The sequence below is a fragment of the Triticum aestivum genome, chromosome 4D, assembly GCF_018294505.1.
Source record: "Triticum aestivum cultivar Chinese Spring chromosome 4D, IWGSC CS RefSeq v2.1, whole genome shotgun sequence".
NCBI classification, from domain to species: Eukaryota; Viridiplantae; Streptophyta; class Magnoliopsida; order Poales; family Poaceae; genus Triticum; species Triticum aestivum.
Window position 1 is genome coordinate 117,932,208 of NC_057805.1, and position 19,105 is coordinate 117,951,312.

General features: G+C 52.6%; 1 protein-coding gene across 1 annotated transcript; it reads right to left on the reverse strand.

The window, feature by feature from the left end:
• Nucleotides 1–17,769: 17,769 nt before the first annotated feature.
• On the reverse strand, nucleotides 17,770–18,573 carry LOC123099767 (probable calcium-binding protein CML25/26). Its single transcript, XM_044521863.1, has one exon. The coding sequence runs from the start codon at nucleotides 18,464–18,466 to the stop codon at nucleotides 18,008–18,010; it is 459 nt and encodes a 152-aa protein (XP_044377798.1). The 5' UTR covers nucleotides 18,467–18,573; the 3' UTR covers nucleotides 17,770–18,007.
• Nucleotides 18,574–19,105: the final 532 nt, after the last annotated feature.

Genomic DNA, 19,105 nt, shown 5'->3' on the forward strand with positions numbered 1-19,105 from the left:
CCCTCTCCTCTCCCCCTCTGCTTCCGTCGCTGGATCTGACCGCGCCCGCCTCTCACGCTCCGGCCCCGCACTCACCATGGCCGGGCCGCGCCCTGGCCATGCCCCAGTGCGCTCCCGTGCGTCCCCGCGCGCATGACCCGCGCACCGGCCGCACCCAGTGTGTGCGCCGGCGGCCGCCGGCGGTGCTCTGTCCGCCGCTGCTGCGGCCCGCGCGCGTGCCCTGTGGCCTCCCCGCGCCGTGCTCCTCTGCCGCCGTGCTCGGCCTGCTGCTGTGGCCTCGGGCACGAGCGCCTGCACCCAGCGCCCGCCCCGTTAATTGCCGCCCTAACCCGCTAAGGCCCCTAGGGCCAATGACATGTGGGCCCAGCCCCAGAACAAAATGGATTAAAAAGAAAATAATAATAATAATATAATTAATTAATTAATTAACTTAATTAATCTAATTAACCCTGTTAATTAACCATAATTATTTGATTAGATAAACGGTCTATGATAGTGGGACCCACCCGTCAGCTTGACTGGTCAACGGTCAAACTGATCGCTGATGTCATGCTGACGTCATAAATGCAATTTCGAATTAAAATAATCTGCTAATTCTAGAAAATGATTTAAAACTTTAGAAATTAATATAAAATAATCTGTAACTCGGATGAAAATACCTTGTACATGAAAGTTGCTCAGAACGACGAGACGAATCCGGATACGCAACCCGTTCATCCGCCACACATCCCTAGCATAGCAAACTCGCAAATTTCCCCCTCCGGTTCATTTGTCCGAAAACGCGAAACACCGGGGATACTTTCCTGGATGTTTCCCCCCTTCGTCGGTATCACCGCCTACCGTGTTAGGGCACACCTAGCACCGCGCATTGTCTTGTCATGCACCGTCATGCTTATGTTTGCATTATATTTATTGTTTCTTCCCCCTCTTCTCTCGTTAGACACCGAGACTGACGCCGTTCCTACCCAGTACGACTACGGTGTTGACGACCCCTCCTTCTCGGCTGAGCTTCCAGGCAAGCCCCCCCCCCCCTTGATCACCAGATATCGCCTATTCTTCTCTATACTGCTTGCATTAGAGTAGTGTAGCATCTTACTGATTTCGGTTAATCCTATTCTGTTGCATAGCCTGTCATTGTTGCTACAGTTGTTACCCTTACCTGCTATCCTACTGCTTAGTATAGGATGCTAGTGTTCCATCAGTGGCCCTACACTCTTGTCCGTCTGCCATGCTATACTACTGGGCCGTGATCACTTCGGGAGGTGATCACGGGTATATACTATATACTTTATATACATGACACATGTGGTGACTAAAGTCAGGTCGGATCGTTGAGTACCCGCAAGTGATTCTGATGAGGGGGCTGAAAGGACAGGTGGCTCCATCCCGGTAGAGGTGGGCCTGGGTTCCTGACGGCCCCCGACTGTTACTTTCTGGCGGAGCGGGAGGGCAGGTTGAGACCACCTAGGAGAGAGGTGGGCCTGGCCCTGGTCGGTGTTCGCAGATACTTAACATGCTTAACGAGATCTTGGTATTTGATCTGAGTCTGGCCATTTGGTCTATACGCACTAACCAACTACGCGGGAACAGTTATGGGCACTTGACGTCGTGGTATCAGCCGAAGCCTTCGTGACGTCAGCGACGGAGCGGCGCGCGCCGGATTGGACTGGAACGCCTGCTAGGCTAGGTCTGCTTCCGGCCGCGTATGCAACATGCAGGTGTGCAATGGGCGATGGGCCCAGACCCCTGCGCGCATAGGATTTAGACCGGCGTGCTGACCCCTCTGTTGAGCCTAGGTGGGGCTGCGACGTGTTGATCTTCCGAGGCCGGGCATGACCCAGAAAAGTGTGTCCGGCCAAATGGGATCGAGCGTGTTGGGTTATGTGGTGCACCCCTACAGGAAAGTTTATCTATTCGAATAGTCGTGTCCCTCGGTAAAAGGACGACCCGAAGTTGTACCTCGACCTTATGACAACTAGAACCGGATACTTAATAAAACACACCCTTCCAAGTGCCAGATACAACCCGGTGATCGCTCTCTAACAGGGCGACGAGGAGGGGATCGCCGGGTAGGATTATGCTATGCGATGCTACTTGGTGAACTTACCATCTACTCTCTTCTACATGCTGCAAGATGGAGGTGGCCAGAAGCGTTGTCTTCGACAGGATTAGCTATCCCCCTCTTATTCTGGCATTCTGCAGTTCAGTCCACCGATATGGCCCTTTACACATATACCCATGCATATGTAGTGTAGGTCCTTGCTTGCGAGTTCTTTGGATGAGTACTCACGGTTGCTTTTCTCCCTCTTTTCCCCTTTCTATACCTGGTTGTCGCATCCAGATGCTGGAGTCCAGGAGCTAGAGATCCCGAGGATGATTCTACATGGAGTTCGGCTTCGAGGAGTAGTTAGGAGGTCCCAGGCAGGAGGCCTTGCCTTTTCGATCGTTGCTACTTTTGTGCTAGCCTTCTTAAGGCAAACTTGTTTAACTTATGTCTGTACTAAGATATTGTTGCTTCCGCTAACTCGTCTATGATCGAGCACTTGTATTCGAGCCCTCGAGGCCCCTGGCTTGTATTATGATGCTTGTATGACTTATTTATGTTGTAGAGTTGTGTTGCGATATCTTCCCGTGAGTCCCTGATCTTGATCGTACACATTTGCGTGCATGATTAGTGTACGGTTGAATCGGGGGCGTCACAGAAAGTGCGGAGACAACTGGCTGAATGGTCCTTGGTGTATAGTGGACGTGGCAGTGCTAACTCGACGATAGGTGGAGCCATGGCTAAGCTGTGGTGAGGTGTAGGGGAGGGGGCGCCAGATCTGGCTTACCCATGCTCGGCAGTTTGCAGTGGCAAGGAGGATGCCACCACGACAGTATGATGTTCGTTAGCGAGGTCGATGGTTCCTAGAGACGGCGGCCTTCGGCGTTGGCAGACTGCGAAGCTTTAGTGGCGTTGGGTCGCTAGATCTGGTTAGTTTCTGACCAAATGTAGCTCGTTGGCGACTTGCTGTGCGCTCTCACCTTCGTGCTTCGCCAGGGATGAGGTGTTAAGGTGGTCTTTGCGTGGCGACAACGCTTTCACAGCGTAGGCGTGTGTCGTTCGGTCGAGGTGTAGGATGATGATGTAGGGTAAAACCCTAGGTGGCGATCTTCTTCACACTTGGAGATGGGGAAGGAGAAACCAAGAGCAAAACACAAAGAGAGAAACACTTAAGACAAGATCCAAGCCACACATTCACTAAATCGACATGCACATACAAAATTCAAGATCTAAATCTAATAAGAGGAAAGTAAAAGATTAAGATAGTTCTTCCCAATCTCTAGGAGAGAGGGGCCTTGAATCCAATATGGATCTTCACTTAGAGGGGCCTTGAATCCTCTAGGGATCTTCTGGCATGGAGGTCTTGATCTCCATGGGAGAGGTAGGCAAGGGGCAAAGCTCTCTAGTTCATCTCATATGCTTTGCTAACCCTAGAAAGAGGAGGGGAAGGTCTATTTATAGTTCAGGGCGGAATAGAGAGGTATGTGAGAAGATACAAGGGCACATGGCCGGTTTGCGCGTAGGCAAGGCCGGACATCCGGGCATTGTCCGGATGATCTGGGTAGTCACCCCAATGGTTCGACAGGGTCGTTACAGCAATCTTTAGGCCAGATGTCCGAGACGTCATACAGATGTTCGGGCTTCTTCCGGATGATCCGGCTTCGGGCTCGGCCTTGAGGTGTCTTCGGGATGCGTAGCCGGATCATTCGGGCATCGGCCGGATCGTCCAGACCACGATCCGGATCTCTGGGCAAGTGCAGGCTTGTCCCATTTTCTTCTTCTCCTTGGCGATATTTCTCTGCCATTGCTTGGACTTGCTCCTTAGCTTCTCCATGACTGGTTCCTTGGTACCTGAGCACAAAAAGTGTCTCCATTTGAGGTAGTAGCCATGTCTCATGTGATTCAGAGGGAAGTTGAACAAGGATATAGTTAACATCGGTTTTATAGCTCTTATACGAGCTCTCGTCATCGGTCCACTTGGTGTGTTGGGTGATGATGGCATGTCCATGAGGATGACCGTAGGATGCTCTGCATCAGATAATGTTGGCCATCCGTTAACGGTGGAGATGCTCTAGGTGGAAGCTTGCTTGGCTCTTGCCAGCAGACGATGGAGGCGCCTACGGGTGTCATTGTCCTCCTTGGATGCGCCACCGTGGTGCATCTTTGACCCTTTCACCTTAGGATCTCGTTCTTCTGGCGAAAGACTAAGACCCGGCTAGGTCAAGCGATGACGGCGTCCCTGCAATGTTTCCCCCCTTTGGGTTGTAGTCTTGAAGACCAGTGATCTCGTTCGCACTCTTGAGGGTATGGACGCCCACAATATTTGTGGTTGGTAGGTGCATGGCGGGTGACGCAAGTACTAATGTAAAAGCGTCTGCCTCACATCCACTCAAGTTATGACTCTTGCGACACTGACGATGGTGGCAAGTAGAGCGCGGTCACGACATGTCCTTCATCGTTAGCCGCCTAGCGTGTCCCTAAATGTGAAGTCGGAGCTATAGCGTCTCCGGGTGACATGGCGACAAATATGCCATGCAATGTTCCAAAGTAAGAACCGCCTAATTCTGGACACGCTCGATTGTTTGGCACACTCTTGGTTGGTCGTCCGCCGTGAAGTCCGAGTCGCTTGTTTGGAGAGAAATAATGATAATGACAGTTTGCAGGCAACCTCGACGGCGTTATTCTCCATGACAATGTGTGTGGATCTTGTGGCTAGTCAGGTCGGCCGAATGCCTGTCTTACGGACGTGTTGTAACAAATTTCTCTGGTTTTCTGCTAATTAATCAAACAATTATATTATTCATTTTAATAAAATGAATCAAGTTTTAAGAGTCATGACACCGAAAATTCTTTTGTGCGTCAGCTACCTTACAAGAAATTTACTTCATTTAAAAAAACACAGCATATACATATATGCTCACAACATGCACCACACTCTCTCACTCTTATGAATAAAAGCACGCAAACTCTACCTTTATTAGCACTTTGGAGACACCGAGTCAGCAGATCTTGAGATTGATAAAGTCGTCATGTGCATCTCATAGTCGACTAGCCAGCCATACTATTGAAAAATAGCATTGGAAAGTCTAAAATAAATCCTGAAAATATTCGAGCACTAGTGTGAGATCTACGACTTGATTTTCGATGGGCTGGTTCTACCATAGAGAACCTAGGCTTGCTCGCTTTTGTTTATACAAGGAATTTGGTGATTACCGCTTCTAGAGAATTTACTAATGACGCCTCAAGGGATGTCATGCATTGCACGTCAGCCCATTAGACTTATGAATCGATCAATATCGTGTTTCTTATGTGACGAAAGTAAATGCAAGGTCAAGGCCAATGGTGTGTGACTTTTTTCTCTAAAAAAATGGTGTGTGACAAAGCAAAAACTATATATTAATAGATGAATACGAGGAAAAATACACATGAGCTTCTGGTGCTACACCCCCTATGTAAATATTAAATTCAAAAAATACCAGAAAACTTAAAAAACACTGGATTTTTGGGACATAAAACCTGGGTGCCCATTCTACTCCCGTGTTTAGTTTCATTAAGAATAGCATACATGGTATCCGTAGCAAAGAAAATACCGTCCGATCTACGGTCCATTCAAATAGTTTTTTTCCTATACATAGAAATTATTTGATTTATTTACTGAGAATACCACAGATGCCATTTCTTCACGAACCTTCACATGGAAGTAGATCGGGCACCCATGTTTGATATCGCAAAATTCTAGATTTTTTAAAAACAAATTTCAAGTATTTTTCCGAATCCTATATTCATATAGGGGGTTGGAGCACCCGAGAGCTCCAAATCGTCATCCATGAATATCAATATTACAAAAAAAACCGTCCAGGTAAATGAAAATCACAGACCCGCCCTTGGGATTCCTATATCTTCATCCCCCATATGACGATGATGCGCCGATATTTCACTCGCTAGAGTTGCACGCCACTACTGGAACAACAAAGTAGATGCACAACGAGAAGTCACCGATCTTTACCAGGCTGTATCCGTGTCGTCGAATCAGAAGGATCCAGATTTGCATGTTCTGAGCTCTTGTCCCTCTGCCTTCCATCTCACCACCTTCAATCTCCTAGGTTCCGTAGCGGCACCGAAGCGCACCACCGCGACAGTGAAGACGGAGGATAAAAATCCGCACCGAGAGCACCACCGGCGCCACACCACCTTTGGTCAAAACCCTTAACTCTCAAATCCATTACCGACCTGGAAGGAGTCTGTCACGCCGGGGCAAGATCCGGAGCAAACTTATTTGCTGAAACCCAAAACCCCAAATCCATCACTAATCTTGAAGGAGATCGTTGTGCTGGGGACAAATTTGGAACAAGCTTATTCATTATGACCCAGGCGCTACATGGTGAAACCCTGGATACTAGATCCTATACCTATACTCCCTCCGTTTACAAACATAAGATGTTTTGAATATTTCAATATGAACTACGTAAAGAATAAAATAAATGAATAAACACACTAAGACATGTCTATATACATCTGATTACAAAAATTTAGAACATATTATATTTCTGAACGGAGGAAGTAGTAAACGCCGGTCCGTAGGCAGGTCCGGTTACTTCCGGGGAAGCCTAGGAGAGCCGCTGACTCCAACTATCGTCCATGTATAATCCATACTAGATCCGACCAACTGCCCATTTTACCTCCTCTACCTTTTTGACTTACTCATCGATGGCTTATTTCCATGTTCTTTCCAGCAAGGACAAGCATATTATTTCCATGTCATTTCTGTCAACTAAGATGATTGCTCTCATGTGGGATTCTCGTAATCTCACATGGATATGACGCGGCATTGTGTTATCTTCTCATTTCTATTCCCGACGGAACGTGCGCCTCATGTGGATTGAATTGATCATCATTATTTCATAGCCTACTTGACATGGTAGGTAGGTGGTTATGTCAAATAATCCTATTGTTTGATGTATCTGTGAATGACAAACGAGTGAAAACCAAAAAAATTATTTCTACCTCTATACGTATAGATAAATAAATTTCGTGAGGTGCTTTCATGAAATTATTTTTTGCTCCAATGTAATTATTTTCCGGTCTTCGTCTGGGTCTTTCAAGTATGCGTGAGATATGTTTCAGAAGGTGGACCGAGATTCCATTTTACACGTATTTGGAGTAACTAGTTCTCACTTAATTTGATGAGCATTTTACATGTGCTACAATACGATGATATTAATACATCACACATTGGTCACCTCCATGTTCATCTCTGCTCAGTCCTATCTACGTCCTGGTTTAGTTCCCACGTATTTTAGGTCATATTCTGACCATAATTTTAACTATTAAAATATAAGTTATATAAATTATATGTAGCAAAAATAATATAAATATTAATGGCGAGGTGGGACCATTCTTTACGTCCTGTGCAAGAGTGAAGCAAGGGGATCGATTTCCCCACTTCTCTTCAACCTCATCGTGGATGCGTTAGCGGTCATCCTGGATAAAGTTAGGATGGCAGGTCACCTCTCCGGGGTAGTTGGTCACCTAATCCTTGGTGGAGGGGTCACCCACTTACAATATGCTGACGACAGCATGATTATGGTGGAGGGGGTCAGATCTGGACATCGTGAATCTTAAGTTCCTACTCCTCTATTTTGAGGCTATGTCGGGACTAAAGATTAACTTTGATAAGATCGAGTGAGGTCGTCGTCTTGGGATTTTCAGTGGAGGAACAACAACGGATTGCGGACAACCTAAACTGTAGATTGACCTCATTCCCGGTGATCCTGACTGGGAGGGAGAAAAAAGATGTCTAAGGTAGGCGACCACGCGGGCGACAGCACGGGCGACGCGCCTGCTGCGGTGTGGCAGCCATCCGCGGCGGGGACGGCGGGCTGGTCTGTGGTCCGGCGCAGCGCGAGCGAATACCGGGTGAGCGGCGGGGAGGGCTGCGCCGGCTCGCCTGCAGCGGGGGACGGCGGCCGCCACAACCGTTTCTGGGCGCTGGCGGCGGAGGACTCGGAGGAGGAGGACGATGGCGGGGAGCTGGATCCGGAGCGGGGCCTGTGCGCGGTGCCTGCAGGGCCGTCGATTGGAGATTTCGTGGCCTTTGCGGCGAAGCAGAGCGGTGTGGCTTCGAGCTCGGGGCGTGGGAGACGCTTCGCGCCGGGCGGCCGTGGCTCCAGATCCATGGCCTCACGCATCTGGCTGCCGTCGAGGGGGTGCAGCTCGGGCTCGGGTGCTGGCGGTTCGTCGGGGGCGGCGAAGCTTATTCGAGCCAAGGCGGCGGCGAGCCTGATGGTGGAGCAGACGGAGTGGACCAGGGAGGACTGGCCGTGCCTGCCGGCGCCCCCTGTGGTGGCGGCGGCGGAGGCGGCGGGGGTGCCGTGCGGTCTGGAGACGATGCGCCCTAGGGTTGGGCCGGATGGGCCGACGGTGGGGGCCCTTCCTGGGCTGACGTCGGGTGTGGGGCTGGATGAGGGTTCTGGGCCTGGGCTGGGGGGACAGTTTGGGGCCTTTTCTGACCCTCCAGTGGGGCTGGGCCTGGAGACGGCCTCGGACTCGCGGCCTCAAGTGCCACAGCGGCCCAACGCGCCTCGGCCCGCCACTCGCCCGACCACTGGCTATAAGTGGGTGAGGAGGGGTTGCCTGGATCCCCTTTTAGGGTTTCCAGCCACCACTCGCGAGGTGCGGCGCCTTGCTCACTCCGCCCGCACGATCAAGATCTGCCCCCTCCTGCCCCCTCCTCCAATCTTTTGCGGCGGTGGTGATGGGAGATCGGCGTGCGGACAAGAGGCCGATGGAGGTGTCAGATCCGGAGGAGGAATGGCGTAGGGAGCGGGAGCTGCGCGACAAGGCGAAGCGCGAGCGTTCTGGTGGCCGCGAGGCCAGAGAAGAACGTGGCGGATCTCGCGACCATGGCGGGCGTGAGGGGGATTGGGGTCCTCCTCCCCCGTGGTGGATCCAGCAGCAGGAGCGCAAGAAGAAAAAGAAGGTTCAACAGCGGCGTCGCGAGCTTGAGAGGAAGCATGAGATGCATCCCAACTGTGGTGGGGGCCACGGGGACCCAATGGCCAAGAAGCCGCGTGCAGATCCACTGGCGGCGGCGCTTCCCTCTGCATCTAAGGGTACGACGGAGGAACCCATCCCAGTGGAGGAGGCACCGGACGTGGAGTGCTTCAAGTGTGGGCGCCTCGGCCACTTCCAATCCAAGTGCAAGTTCTTGCCCCTTTGTGTGCTCTGCAAGGAAGAAGGGCACGCGTCCGCTCACTGTCCGACGAGGGGCCGGCAGCTTCACCTTCAAATCTTGGGAAGTGCCGTATCTGGGGAAGGATTTTTCTGCCTAGAGTTCGAGGACGCGGACGAGACCGAAGCCCCCATCGATGCTCGCATCAAGAACGCGGCCATCTTATCTGCGGAGCCGGGGAAGCTTAATCTTCGGATTCTCAAACAAGAACTGAAGCACATGGTGACAGGAGACTGGGATTGGCAGGTAACACAAGTGGGCGATGACGATTTCGTGGTGGTCTTTCCTTCTGCAGATCTGTTACATATGGCGAAGTCAAGTGGTAAGTTGTTTTTGTCCATCAATGACATTACTGCACATGTGCACGACATGCTACACGAGGAGGTCCAGCCCATGGTGATGCCGGAGACTTGGGTGCGGCTCCATGGCATCCCAAAGAAGCATAGGCGTGAAGACCGCATCAGGGAGGGGTTCCGGATGCTGGGCCGGCCAATCATGGTTGATGAACTATCTCTGATCAGGTTGGGGCATGTTCGGATGAAGCTTGCTTGCAAAGCCCCGGAGAAGCTGAATGGTGTCGTCGAGGTGTGGTTCAACCACGAGGGATATCAAATCAAGGTGGAGCGCGAGACCTTGCCCAAAAGGGGTGGTGAGCGGGCCGTGTTGGGAGCCGGCCCTTCCAATCCTCCTGCCAAGGACACAAATCCGGGCGCTTGGACGCTGGGCAATGACAAACAGGGCAGGGCTGAACCAGGCATTGAGCCGCATGGGTGCGAGGGCGGCCCTACTGGTGCGGTGAACCAGGACACCAAGATGCAAGACAGGGGAGAGGATCAAGATGACAGCATCCAGGACACATCCATCGACACAGAAACTTGGGATAAGCTGGGTGCGTTGTCGGCTGAGACTGGTGCCATGGGGTTGGCGACTCAGGACACCGTGGTGAGCGTGCCTCCGCTAGCCAGGTCGCTGGAGCTTTCCTTCAACGAGTACGGGACCAACCTTGCCCCGACCCAGGTGGCGGCGACTCTGAATGGCGCGGGCGGGGTCTCCTCTGCTGCCTCTCTTCCAGCCTCTTCCTCTCCAGTGGCCGTGGGGACGGACTCTGGTTGCGTGGTGATCGAGGGTGCTGACCTTACGCCTGCTCCGCGTCGGGGCTCCAACAGCGGTGGCAGGCAACCTAAGAAAACGGCGGGGAGGAAACTGGCTAACAAGCAGGCGATGGTGGTGGCGGAGGTGGAGACTTCTGACCTTGGTGGTGAGTTGGGGGCGGCGCTGGGGGCGACGGGAACTAACAACAAGGCCAGGCGCACCAAGGCAATTCCGGTGGTGCAGCGCGCTCCTAGCGTTCGGGCCAAGGCCAAGCTCGGCGATCTCTCTTCCTTGGAGAGCGCCAAACTCCGCATCGCCGACAAGAACATGGACGCCGCAGGTAATCCCTTGCCATCTTTCCGCATTCTAAATGCCTTCTCGGATGAGCACCTGGTTAGCATTCTAGACGACTGCGGTGTGGAGACCCGAGGGTCCCAGTCCGAATTATATCATTTGCTAGGGAAGAGGCGCAGGCTGCGCTGGCGGCCGCCGCCGTGCGCTGCGCTAACAACAACGAGTTAGCCATTGTGCCAGTAGAGGCTGGTGACGAGAGAGTGCCCGACGAGGTGACACAAGCTAGGGAAGCTGGTGTCCTTCCTTCTAATGGCCGAGTGACGGCTAGGAAGAGAGTGGCGAAGGCGGTGACCTCTAGGGGTGTGCGCCTACGTAACAGGGTGATTTAGATGAGATACATGTTCTGGAATATCCGTGGCTGTGGCCACGGTGGCCGGCGCACGCAGCTTAAAGAATACATGGCCAAAGAACATATTGACATGGTAGCGCTACAAGAGACGATTAAAACTGATTTTACCTTCAGAGAATTGCTTGCTTATGACCCCCTTCAACGTTTTGATTGGCATTGGGTTCCCTCTGTCGGTCATTCTGGTGGCATTCTGTTGGGTTGTAATAAGGATGTATGTGATGTTCTGCATTGGGATGTTGGTGTTTTCCTTTTATCTGCTACTATTAAACATCGCGTATCTGGTTTGTCGTGGGTGGTCGTTTGTGTTTATGGGCCTGCCGACCACTCCAGATCGCCGGCGTTCCTGCTAGAACTGACCAACCTGGTTGGGGCCAAAAGGGCAATCAACCTCCCTGTGGTGGTAGGGGGTGATTTTAACTTGATCCGCTCGGGGGCGGATAAGAATAATGCTAACATTGATTGGACGAGGGTGTCCTTATTCAATAATGCCATTGCGGCAGCAGCATTGCGGGAAGCAGCACGGACTGGTGCCAGATATACCTGGACTAACAAACAAACGCAGCCGGTCCGTAGCGTGCTGGATAGGGTCTTTTTTACGCCTGAGTGGAAGGTGCTGTTTCCCATGTGCTCTCTAGTGGCGGAGACGCGCATTGGATCAGATCATGTTCCGCTTATATTTTCCTCAGGGGAGGATCTCATCCGTCGTAGCCCTAGGTTCTACTTCGAAACGGCTTGGTTCGAAGCGGAGGGATTTCACCAGATGGTGGTAGAGCGTTGGGGTGAGATTTGCTCTCACCTGGGGCCCCAATGCGGTCCAGCAGAGAGCTGGAACGCGGCTGCCGGCAAGCTGCGGGCCTTCCTTCGCGGGTGGGGCGCTAACCACGGTAGCGAGTCCAAGAAAGAGCGCGCGCGCATTGTAGAGACTATTGCGCTGTTAGATGCGGAGGCAGATCGCCGTCCCTTCTCGGAGGCCGAGTGGGCACATAGATACGCATTAGAAAATCAAGTGACGGCGATTTTGCGCGCGGAAGAGGAATATTGGCGACGCAGGGGCGGAGTCAAATGGGTCACGAAAGGAGACGCAAACACATGATATTTCCATGCCTACGCGAACGGGCGAAAAAGAAAGTGCACCATTCTGCGTCTCCAAACAGACCACGGTATCCTGTTGGCGCAGGAACAAATTGTGGCTCATATCTACGAGTTTTTCATAGGTCTTTTGGGGACGGCTGTTGAAAAACCTTTACGCTTGCGCGGAGATCTGTGGGATACCGCGGAGCGTGTCTCGCAGGAGGAGAACGACAGGCTAGCCCTTGCTTTCCTACCTAAGGAAATAGACCAGGCCTTACACGGCATGAAAACGAGCACGGCGCCTGGGCCGGACGGCTGGCCTGTTGAGTTCTTTAAGAAGTTTTGGCCCTACCTTAAGCACTTGTTTTATGATATTGTCAACGGCTTCGCTTTAGGCACGGTGGACCTATCCCGTTTGAACTATGGAGCCATTAGCCTTATACCTAAGGTGCAAGGGGCGGATAACATTAAGCTTTTTAGACCCATTACCTTGATCAACGTCCCGTTCAAAATCTGCGCGGAAGCTTATGCCTCGCGCTTGGCTCTGGTCGCTCAACGAGTTATTAGCTCTAGTCAAACGGGTTTCCTCAAGCACCGCAACATCCTCGAGGGACCAATTGCGTTACAAGAGATCGTTCACGAGTTGAGACGGACCAAGGCACAGGGAGTGCTGCTCAAATTAGACTTCGAGAAAGCGTACGATCGCGTGAACTGGGAGTTTGTGCGAGACGTCTTCCTCAAAAAGGGTTTTGAGGCAGGATTCGTACATCGCATCATGCACCTCGTGTGTAGTGGGCACACGGCGGTCAATATCAATGGCACAATGGGCAAGTTCTTCCGTAACAAACATGGTCTCCGTCAGGGAGACCCAAGCTCGCCGCTCATTTTTAACTTTGTTGCGGATGCCCTAGCGGCCATGATTAATAAAGCAAGGGTAGCGGGGCACATTAAAGGGCTGGTAGCCCACCTTATTCCGGGTGGGGTCACGCATCTGCAATACGCGGACGATACGATGCTCTTATTCGAACCCGACGACCACAGCATAGCTACTACCAAGCTACTTCTACTTGCGTTCGAGATTTTACCTGGACTTAAGATCAACTTTCTGAAGAGCGAAGTGATCACCATTGGGATGGATGATCTAGCTAGCACTTGGATTGCGAATCTACTTAATTGCAAGCTAGGGAGCTTCCCGATTAAATACTTGGGCCTCCCGATCTCGACCAAGAAACTTACCATAGCGGAATGGGAACCGCTGTATGGGAAAGTCGCTAACAGAGTGAGCCCTTGGAGGGGTAGGTTTATGTCCTCGGCGGCGAGGCTCATCCTCACCAACTCCAGCTTATCTTCCCTTCCTATATTCACAATGGGAATGTTCCTACTTGCGGATGGGGTTCACGCAAGACTCGATACTCCGCGTTCCCGGTTCTTTTGGGAAGGAGCTGGGACCAAGCGCAAGTACCACTTAGTGAAATGGGCAGCGGCGTGTAGGCCAAAAAAATTTGGCGGCCTAGGTATTACGAACTCTAAACTCATGAACGTGGCCCTGCTTACTAAGTGGTGGTGGCGTCTCGCCCAAAACGAGTCGGGACTCTGGGCAGACATCCTCCGAGCTAAATATTTCCCGGAGGGGAATTTGTTCAAGGCTAAAATCAACGGTTCGGCCTTTTGGAACGGGATCCAAGCGGCCCGACCGGCGTTTACAGTGGGTGCGCAGTTCCGGGTAAACGATGGCAAGTCCACACGTTTCTGGCTCGACCATTGGTGGGGTCAGGAGCCGTTATGGCAATCACACCCGGAACTGTACCAATTGGCAACGAACACCAACATTATGGTGGCCGATGCTATGCGCGTCCAACCTCCAGCCATCTCTTTCATTAGGGCTCTAGAGACTACGGAGGCCGCTAGCTGGGACGCTTTGTCGGCTAACTTGGGAGGGCTGACTCGTAGTAATGGGGCGGATACGATCTCGTGGAAGTTGACCGCCTCAAATAGATTTACGGTCAAGTCCCTATACGACAAGCTCTCCGAGGGTACTACGCTAGATATAGCTAGGGGGCTATGGAAGGCTGGCATTCCTCTCAAAATCAAGATTTTCCTATGGCAAATGTTTCGCAACCGCTTACCTACGTCGGATAACGTTGCCAAACGAAATGGGCCGGCGGACGAACGTGCACCACTCGCGGTTTAGGGGAAAACGCGAACCATGTGTTCTTTGGCTGTGTGCTCGCTAGATTTGCGTGGAGTGCGGTGAGGGACGCCTTCAAACAAAATTGGAATCCACAGTCTAGTCACGACGTCCTGTCTATCTTAATGTCGCAAAGAGGGGCCAATGCTAGGATTGTTTGGAGATGCGTTGGGGCGCTACTTTGGTCCCTCTGGACGGTTCGGAACAAAATTACGATTGAACACAAGTTCCCGGCCCACCCCGCTGATATTATCTTCAAATGTCATATTTTCCTTCAGGTATGGGCACCGCTGGGGAAGAAGCGTGACGTCGATCGCATGAACGAGACTTTGGAGCTGATCAAGACAACCATGGTGAAGGCTCGGCAAGGGATGATGGCTGCAGCTTGAGACCTCTTCTTTTTGCTAGCTTTTGCCTTGATGCTCCGCGTTTGAGATATTGAACTTGTGGCTGCGTTCTACTTAGTTATATCCTGAGTCATGGGCTCGTTGACTGTTTTTATTCGGTTTGTAAGACTTTATGTGTGGATGCTGCCTAGTGGCTTTATTAAGTTAAAGCCGGACGCTTCTAGCGTCTATGTTCCAAAAAAAAACCTCATTCCCTGTAACATACTTGGGAATGCCGATGGCTGACTCGAAGATATTGATGAGTGCCTTTGACCCGCTAGTGGGACAAGTAGCATCCTGGGCCGAGCCTTGGCGTAGGTGGTTTGCCTCCAAAGGGAGCAAATCGGTCCTTATCAGTGCTAACCTAGCGAGCCTCCCCATGTACATGATGGGGCTGTATATATTGCCAGAGGGCGTTCATAGCTCTTTCGACGAGGAGCTCGCTAGGTTCTTCTGGCAGGCCGCTAATGGACGCCAGAAGTATCACATGGTCAAGTGGGCGGACATATGTATGCCCAAGGACCATGGTGGCCTGGGCATTATGGCTTCCCGCCGCATGAACGTCGCGCTAATACTGCGCTCGGTCTGGCGGATACTACGCGGTGGGGGCGGCCTATGGTTACAGCTCATTCTGGCAAAATACCTTAGGGGTGAGCTTCTCATGGTGTGCTCCCGCTCGAGAGGGTCACAGTTCTGGCGATCCATCCAAAGGATCAACGAGGACATCCGTCTAGGGATATCCTTCTCCACAGGAAATGGGGATGGGACCCAATTTTTGCTGGACCCCTGGTTGGGTAACGAGCCACTGAGGGTGAGCTTCCCTAACTTGTTCTCGATCTATGCGGACCTGCTATTAATTGTGTCCACGGCCTTCCGTTCTGGACAGTGGAATATTCGGTTTCGTCGGACTTTTGGACAGGCAGAGAGTGACGATGGACTAGTTTCGAGCGTACCTACCACTGGTGTTACCGGACTATCGGACACCATGTCTTGGCGGCTATCTCCGAAGGCGGAGTTTTCAGTGAGCATGGCATACCATGCTTTATGCCAGTCATCTGCCACCCCATGTCTTTCTTCCCTGTGGAAAGGCCCTTTGACCTTGAAGATTAAGATCTTTGTGTGGCAGCTATTACGCAACCGCATCCCTTCGGGACCGAGGTACTTAAGTGGCACGGCCCAGGTGATGGCTTGTGCCCCTTACGCGTGATACCGGAGACCGGGACACATATCCTATTCTCCTGTACAGCGGTGCGGGTCCTCTGGACGTTTGTTCGCGAGGTGCTGGGGCTGATTGGGAGGCCCTGGACCTCGCAGAGTTCCTCCAAATCGGGGCCACAAACCATACAAGACATCGCAACTTATTTTGGCTTATCTTTGCGGAGATGTCATGGACTTTGTCGACGACACGTAATAAGATGGTGATTGAGAAGATCCTACCGAGGCAGGCGTCTGACTCCTTCAAATTCCTTGCTTTTCGGTAGCACTGGCACCCGCTCTCGAGGCAGCGTAACCGCGATCGCCTCAGCCTCATGATGGATGCGCTTCTGGCTACAGCGCGTTGACTGTCGTCTTCGTAGGGCCACTTGGCGGTAGCCACTACATGTTTTTCTTCTTATTATTTCTCTTGTGTTTTTGGGCATGATTGTACTGTTGCCCCAGCCGTCATTTTTGATCAGAGATTTGGATGCTGGTTGTATAAACAATTTCTGGAGGGAGATCAGAGATCAATCGGTCCCCCCTCGCCCCCATGTCGCCCCGGGCGACACGGGGGAACCCTAGCGCCGCCACTGCCAGGTCCCCCTCGCCCCCTCCCTCGCTTCGTCGCCGCTGGAGGGGCCGCCGGCGAAGTCCGCGTGCGCCCCAGGGAAGGTGGCGGCGGGGCGTTTCCCCTCTCCGCGGCGTTGCGCGCGCATGCGCTGCCTGCGTCGCCTGGGGCGCGGGTGAGATGCAGGGCCGCGGGAGTGGCTTCAGTGCGGGGGAGGCCGGATCCTGGCTGGGCTTGGCTGGATCTAGCTTCTCCGCCCCGTTGGCCGCCCTTGATGTGGTGCGTGCCGTGTTGACGGACAGTGCTCAGCGACTCCATGGTGGGGTCGTGGACGTTGATCTGCGGCGGGTGGCGTTCGACAGCGAGGTGGGGCTCGGTGGCTTCTGGTGGGGCTGTGAGATCCGGCGGCCAGCGAGGGCTGGATCCCGGGGCGGCGGCCCCGGACGGCGGAGGATGTGTCGGCGGCTGTGGTCTCGCGACGGGCGACGCGGCAGCCGCGGTGGTGGACGATCCGTGCACAAGACGCTTGAAGGAGGCCACTGGAACAGATCTGGGTGAAGACCTGCTCGCGTCTGCTGCCGAGGCCGGCGATGGCAGCACTATTCGGTGCCGTTCCCTTGTTGAAGGCATCGCTGTTGAGAAGTTCCAGGCCACTATCTGCTACCTCCGGGGGAAACTCTAGATCAGTAGATCGGATGACGGCGGCATTATTGTGTCATTTCCCTCTTGTGGCGTCATTCTTGGAGGTGTACACGGGCTCGAGGGACCAGTGGACGGAATATTTGGTGGAGCGGTGATTCATCCTACACATTAATGGTGGCGTATCTCGGCGGCGTGGCGCAGTGGAGACTTGGCGCCCGATGTGTGGCGAGGGACTCGCGCAGGAGGGTGACGTTATTAGGCGTCGTGGTGGCGTCGATGGCAGAGAGGCCGGGCAAGGTGGATGCAACAGTACATCACTGAAGATGGATTGGTGGCAGGTGGCTGCGGCGGCCTCATACCCGGCAGGCGTCCTGGTTGAGGAGTGCGCCGGACTGGTAGGTGCCCCATACCCGGCAGGCGTTCTGGTTGAGACCTCAGGTTTTAGATGTTTAGGTTTGGCTGCGATGTCTGTTTGGTATTAGGCCCAGGCTATCAGCGCCCCCTCGTCAATTGGATAGGAGTAGCGACAGTTGTTGTTTAGACGGTGGCTTTAGTGATACTGTTGTATAACTTTGTAAGGTCTTGTGAGAATAATTAATAAAGTGGCCGTATGCATCGCTCAGATGCAGAGGCGGGGATCCTCCTCCTTTTAAAAAAAGTATAAACAATTTTTTTATTTATAAAGCGGGACGAAAACTTATTTCGAGGAGATTGCACATATATCATCTTTTCATCTGGACAACTACTACTATAACATACTCCTACTAGCGATCTCCGGGCAAAACAATGAATGAATGAACACATGACTACATACATATGTGATCGATCGATGAATTAATTGAACATTATATCTGTCTAGAAAAATGCCAAGAAGAGAGTCGATGATCAGGCCATCATCATGACCCGGAACTCGTCGAACGAGAGTTTGCCGTCGCCGTCGAGATCGAACCTGCAGATCATTGCCCTGCACTCCTCCACGCCGAGCTCGTGCGACCCCAGTCTGCTCAGGGTCCGCCTCAGGCTCGCCGGCGTAATCATCGTTGTCGTCGTGTCTTCCGTGGAGGACGACGCGTACATCCCGAACGCCTCCCTCAGGCATCTTCGCCTCACGTCGTCCTCTTCGTGGGCACCGGCGGCTAGCCTCGAGAACTCTTCTTGGTTTAGCAGCCCGTCACCGTCGGCATCCACCGCCGCCAGGACCACGGCCGCCTCCTCCTCGGATATGTCCTCGCCCAAGGACGCCGCCATGCAGCAGCGCAGCTCGGACACGGACACCTTGCCGTCGCCGTCCTTGTCGAAGGCGGCGAACACCGACGGTACCACCATGATCGAGTGACTATTCATCACCTAGCTACCTTATCACCAAATTTGCAGGTATCACCAGCTGAAATGGGAGCTAGCAACTTGATTTGTGTCGTTACAAAAACTTTGATACGGTTGACGGATAATATGGCGCGCGTGGTGGGTGTATATATACGCGGCGTGCGAACACAAGACAACATGTTGGCAGCGATGGAGAAATGTGTCAGCAACGACGCCTTAGTTTCCGCGTCATTTTGGTGCAGCACACACATTTGGATCCTCCGTGTTTTGTACGCGTACAGGTCCCTTGCAGAAGTTTGTCATCGATCATGGAGGTAGTATGGTGCATGCGTCGACCTCTATTCCTTGAGTCAATTAATTAAGCACCACGATATCATGTTTTATGTCCAAGGGTCAAATGCTCCCATACAACGTGAAACAATGACAGCACGTGGATTAATGGATATGAGATGGCGAATAATGAAGCTCGGCAACGCGGACGTCAACGGCCGGCCAGCACCGCCGCGATGTGAAACAGCAGTCGACGGCGCCGACGCGCTGGGTGAGATGTGCACGGAATATGGCATAGCGAAAAAGCCTTTCGTCCCATTTTATATATAAAGCATCGACCAACAACAACCCAATACAAACTCACGCCATCACAACACACGCACACACCCA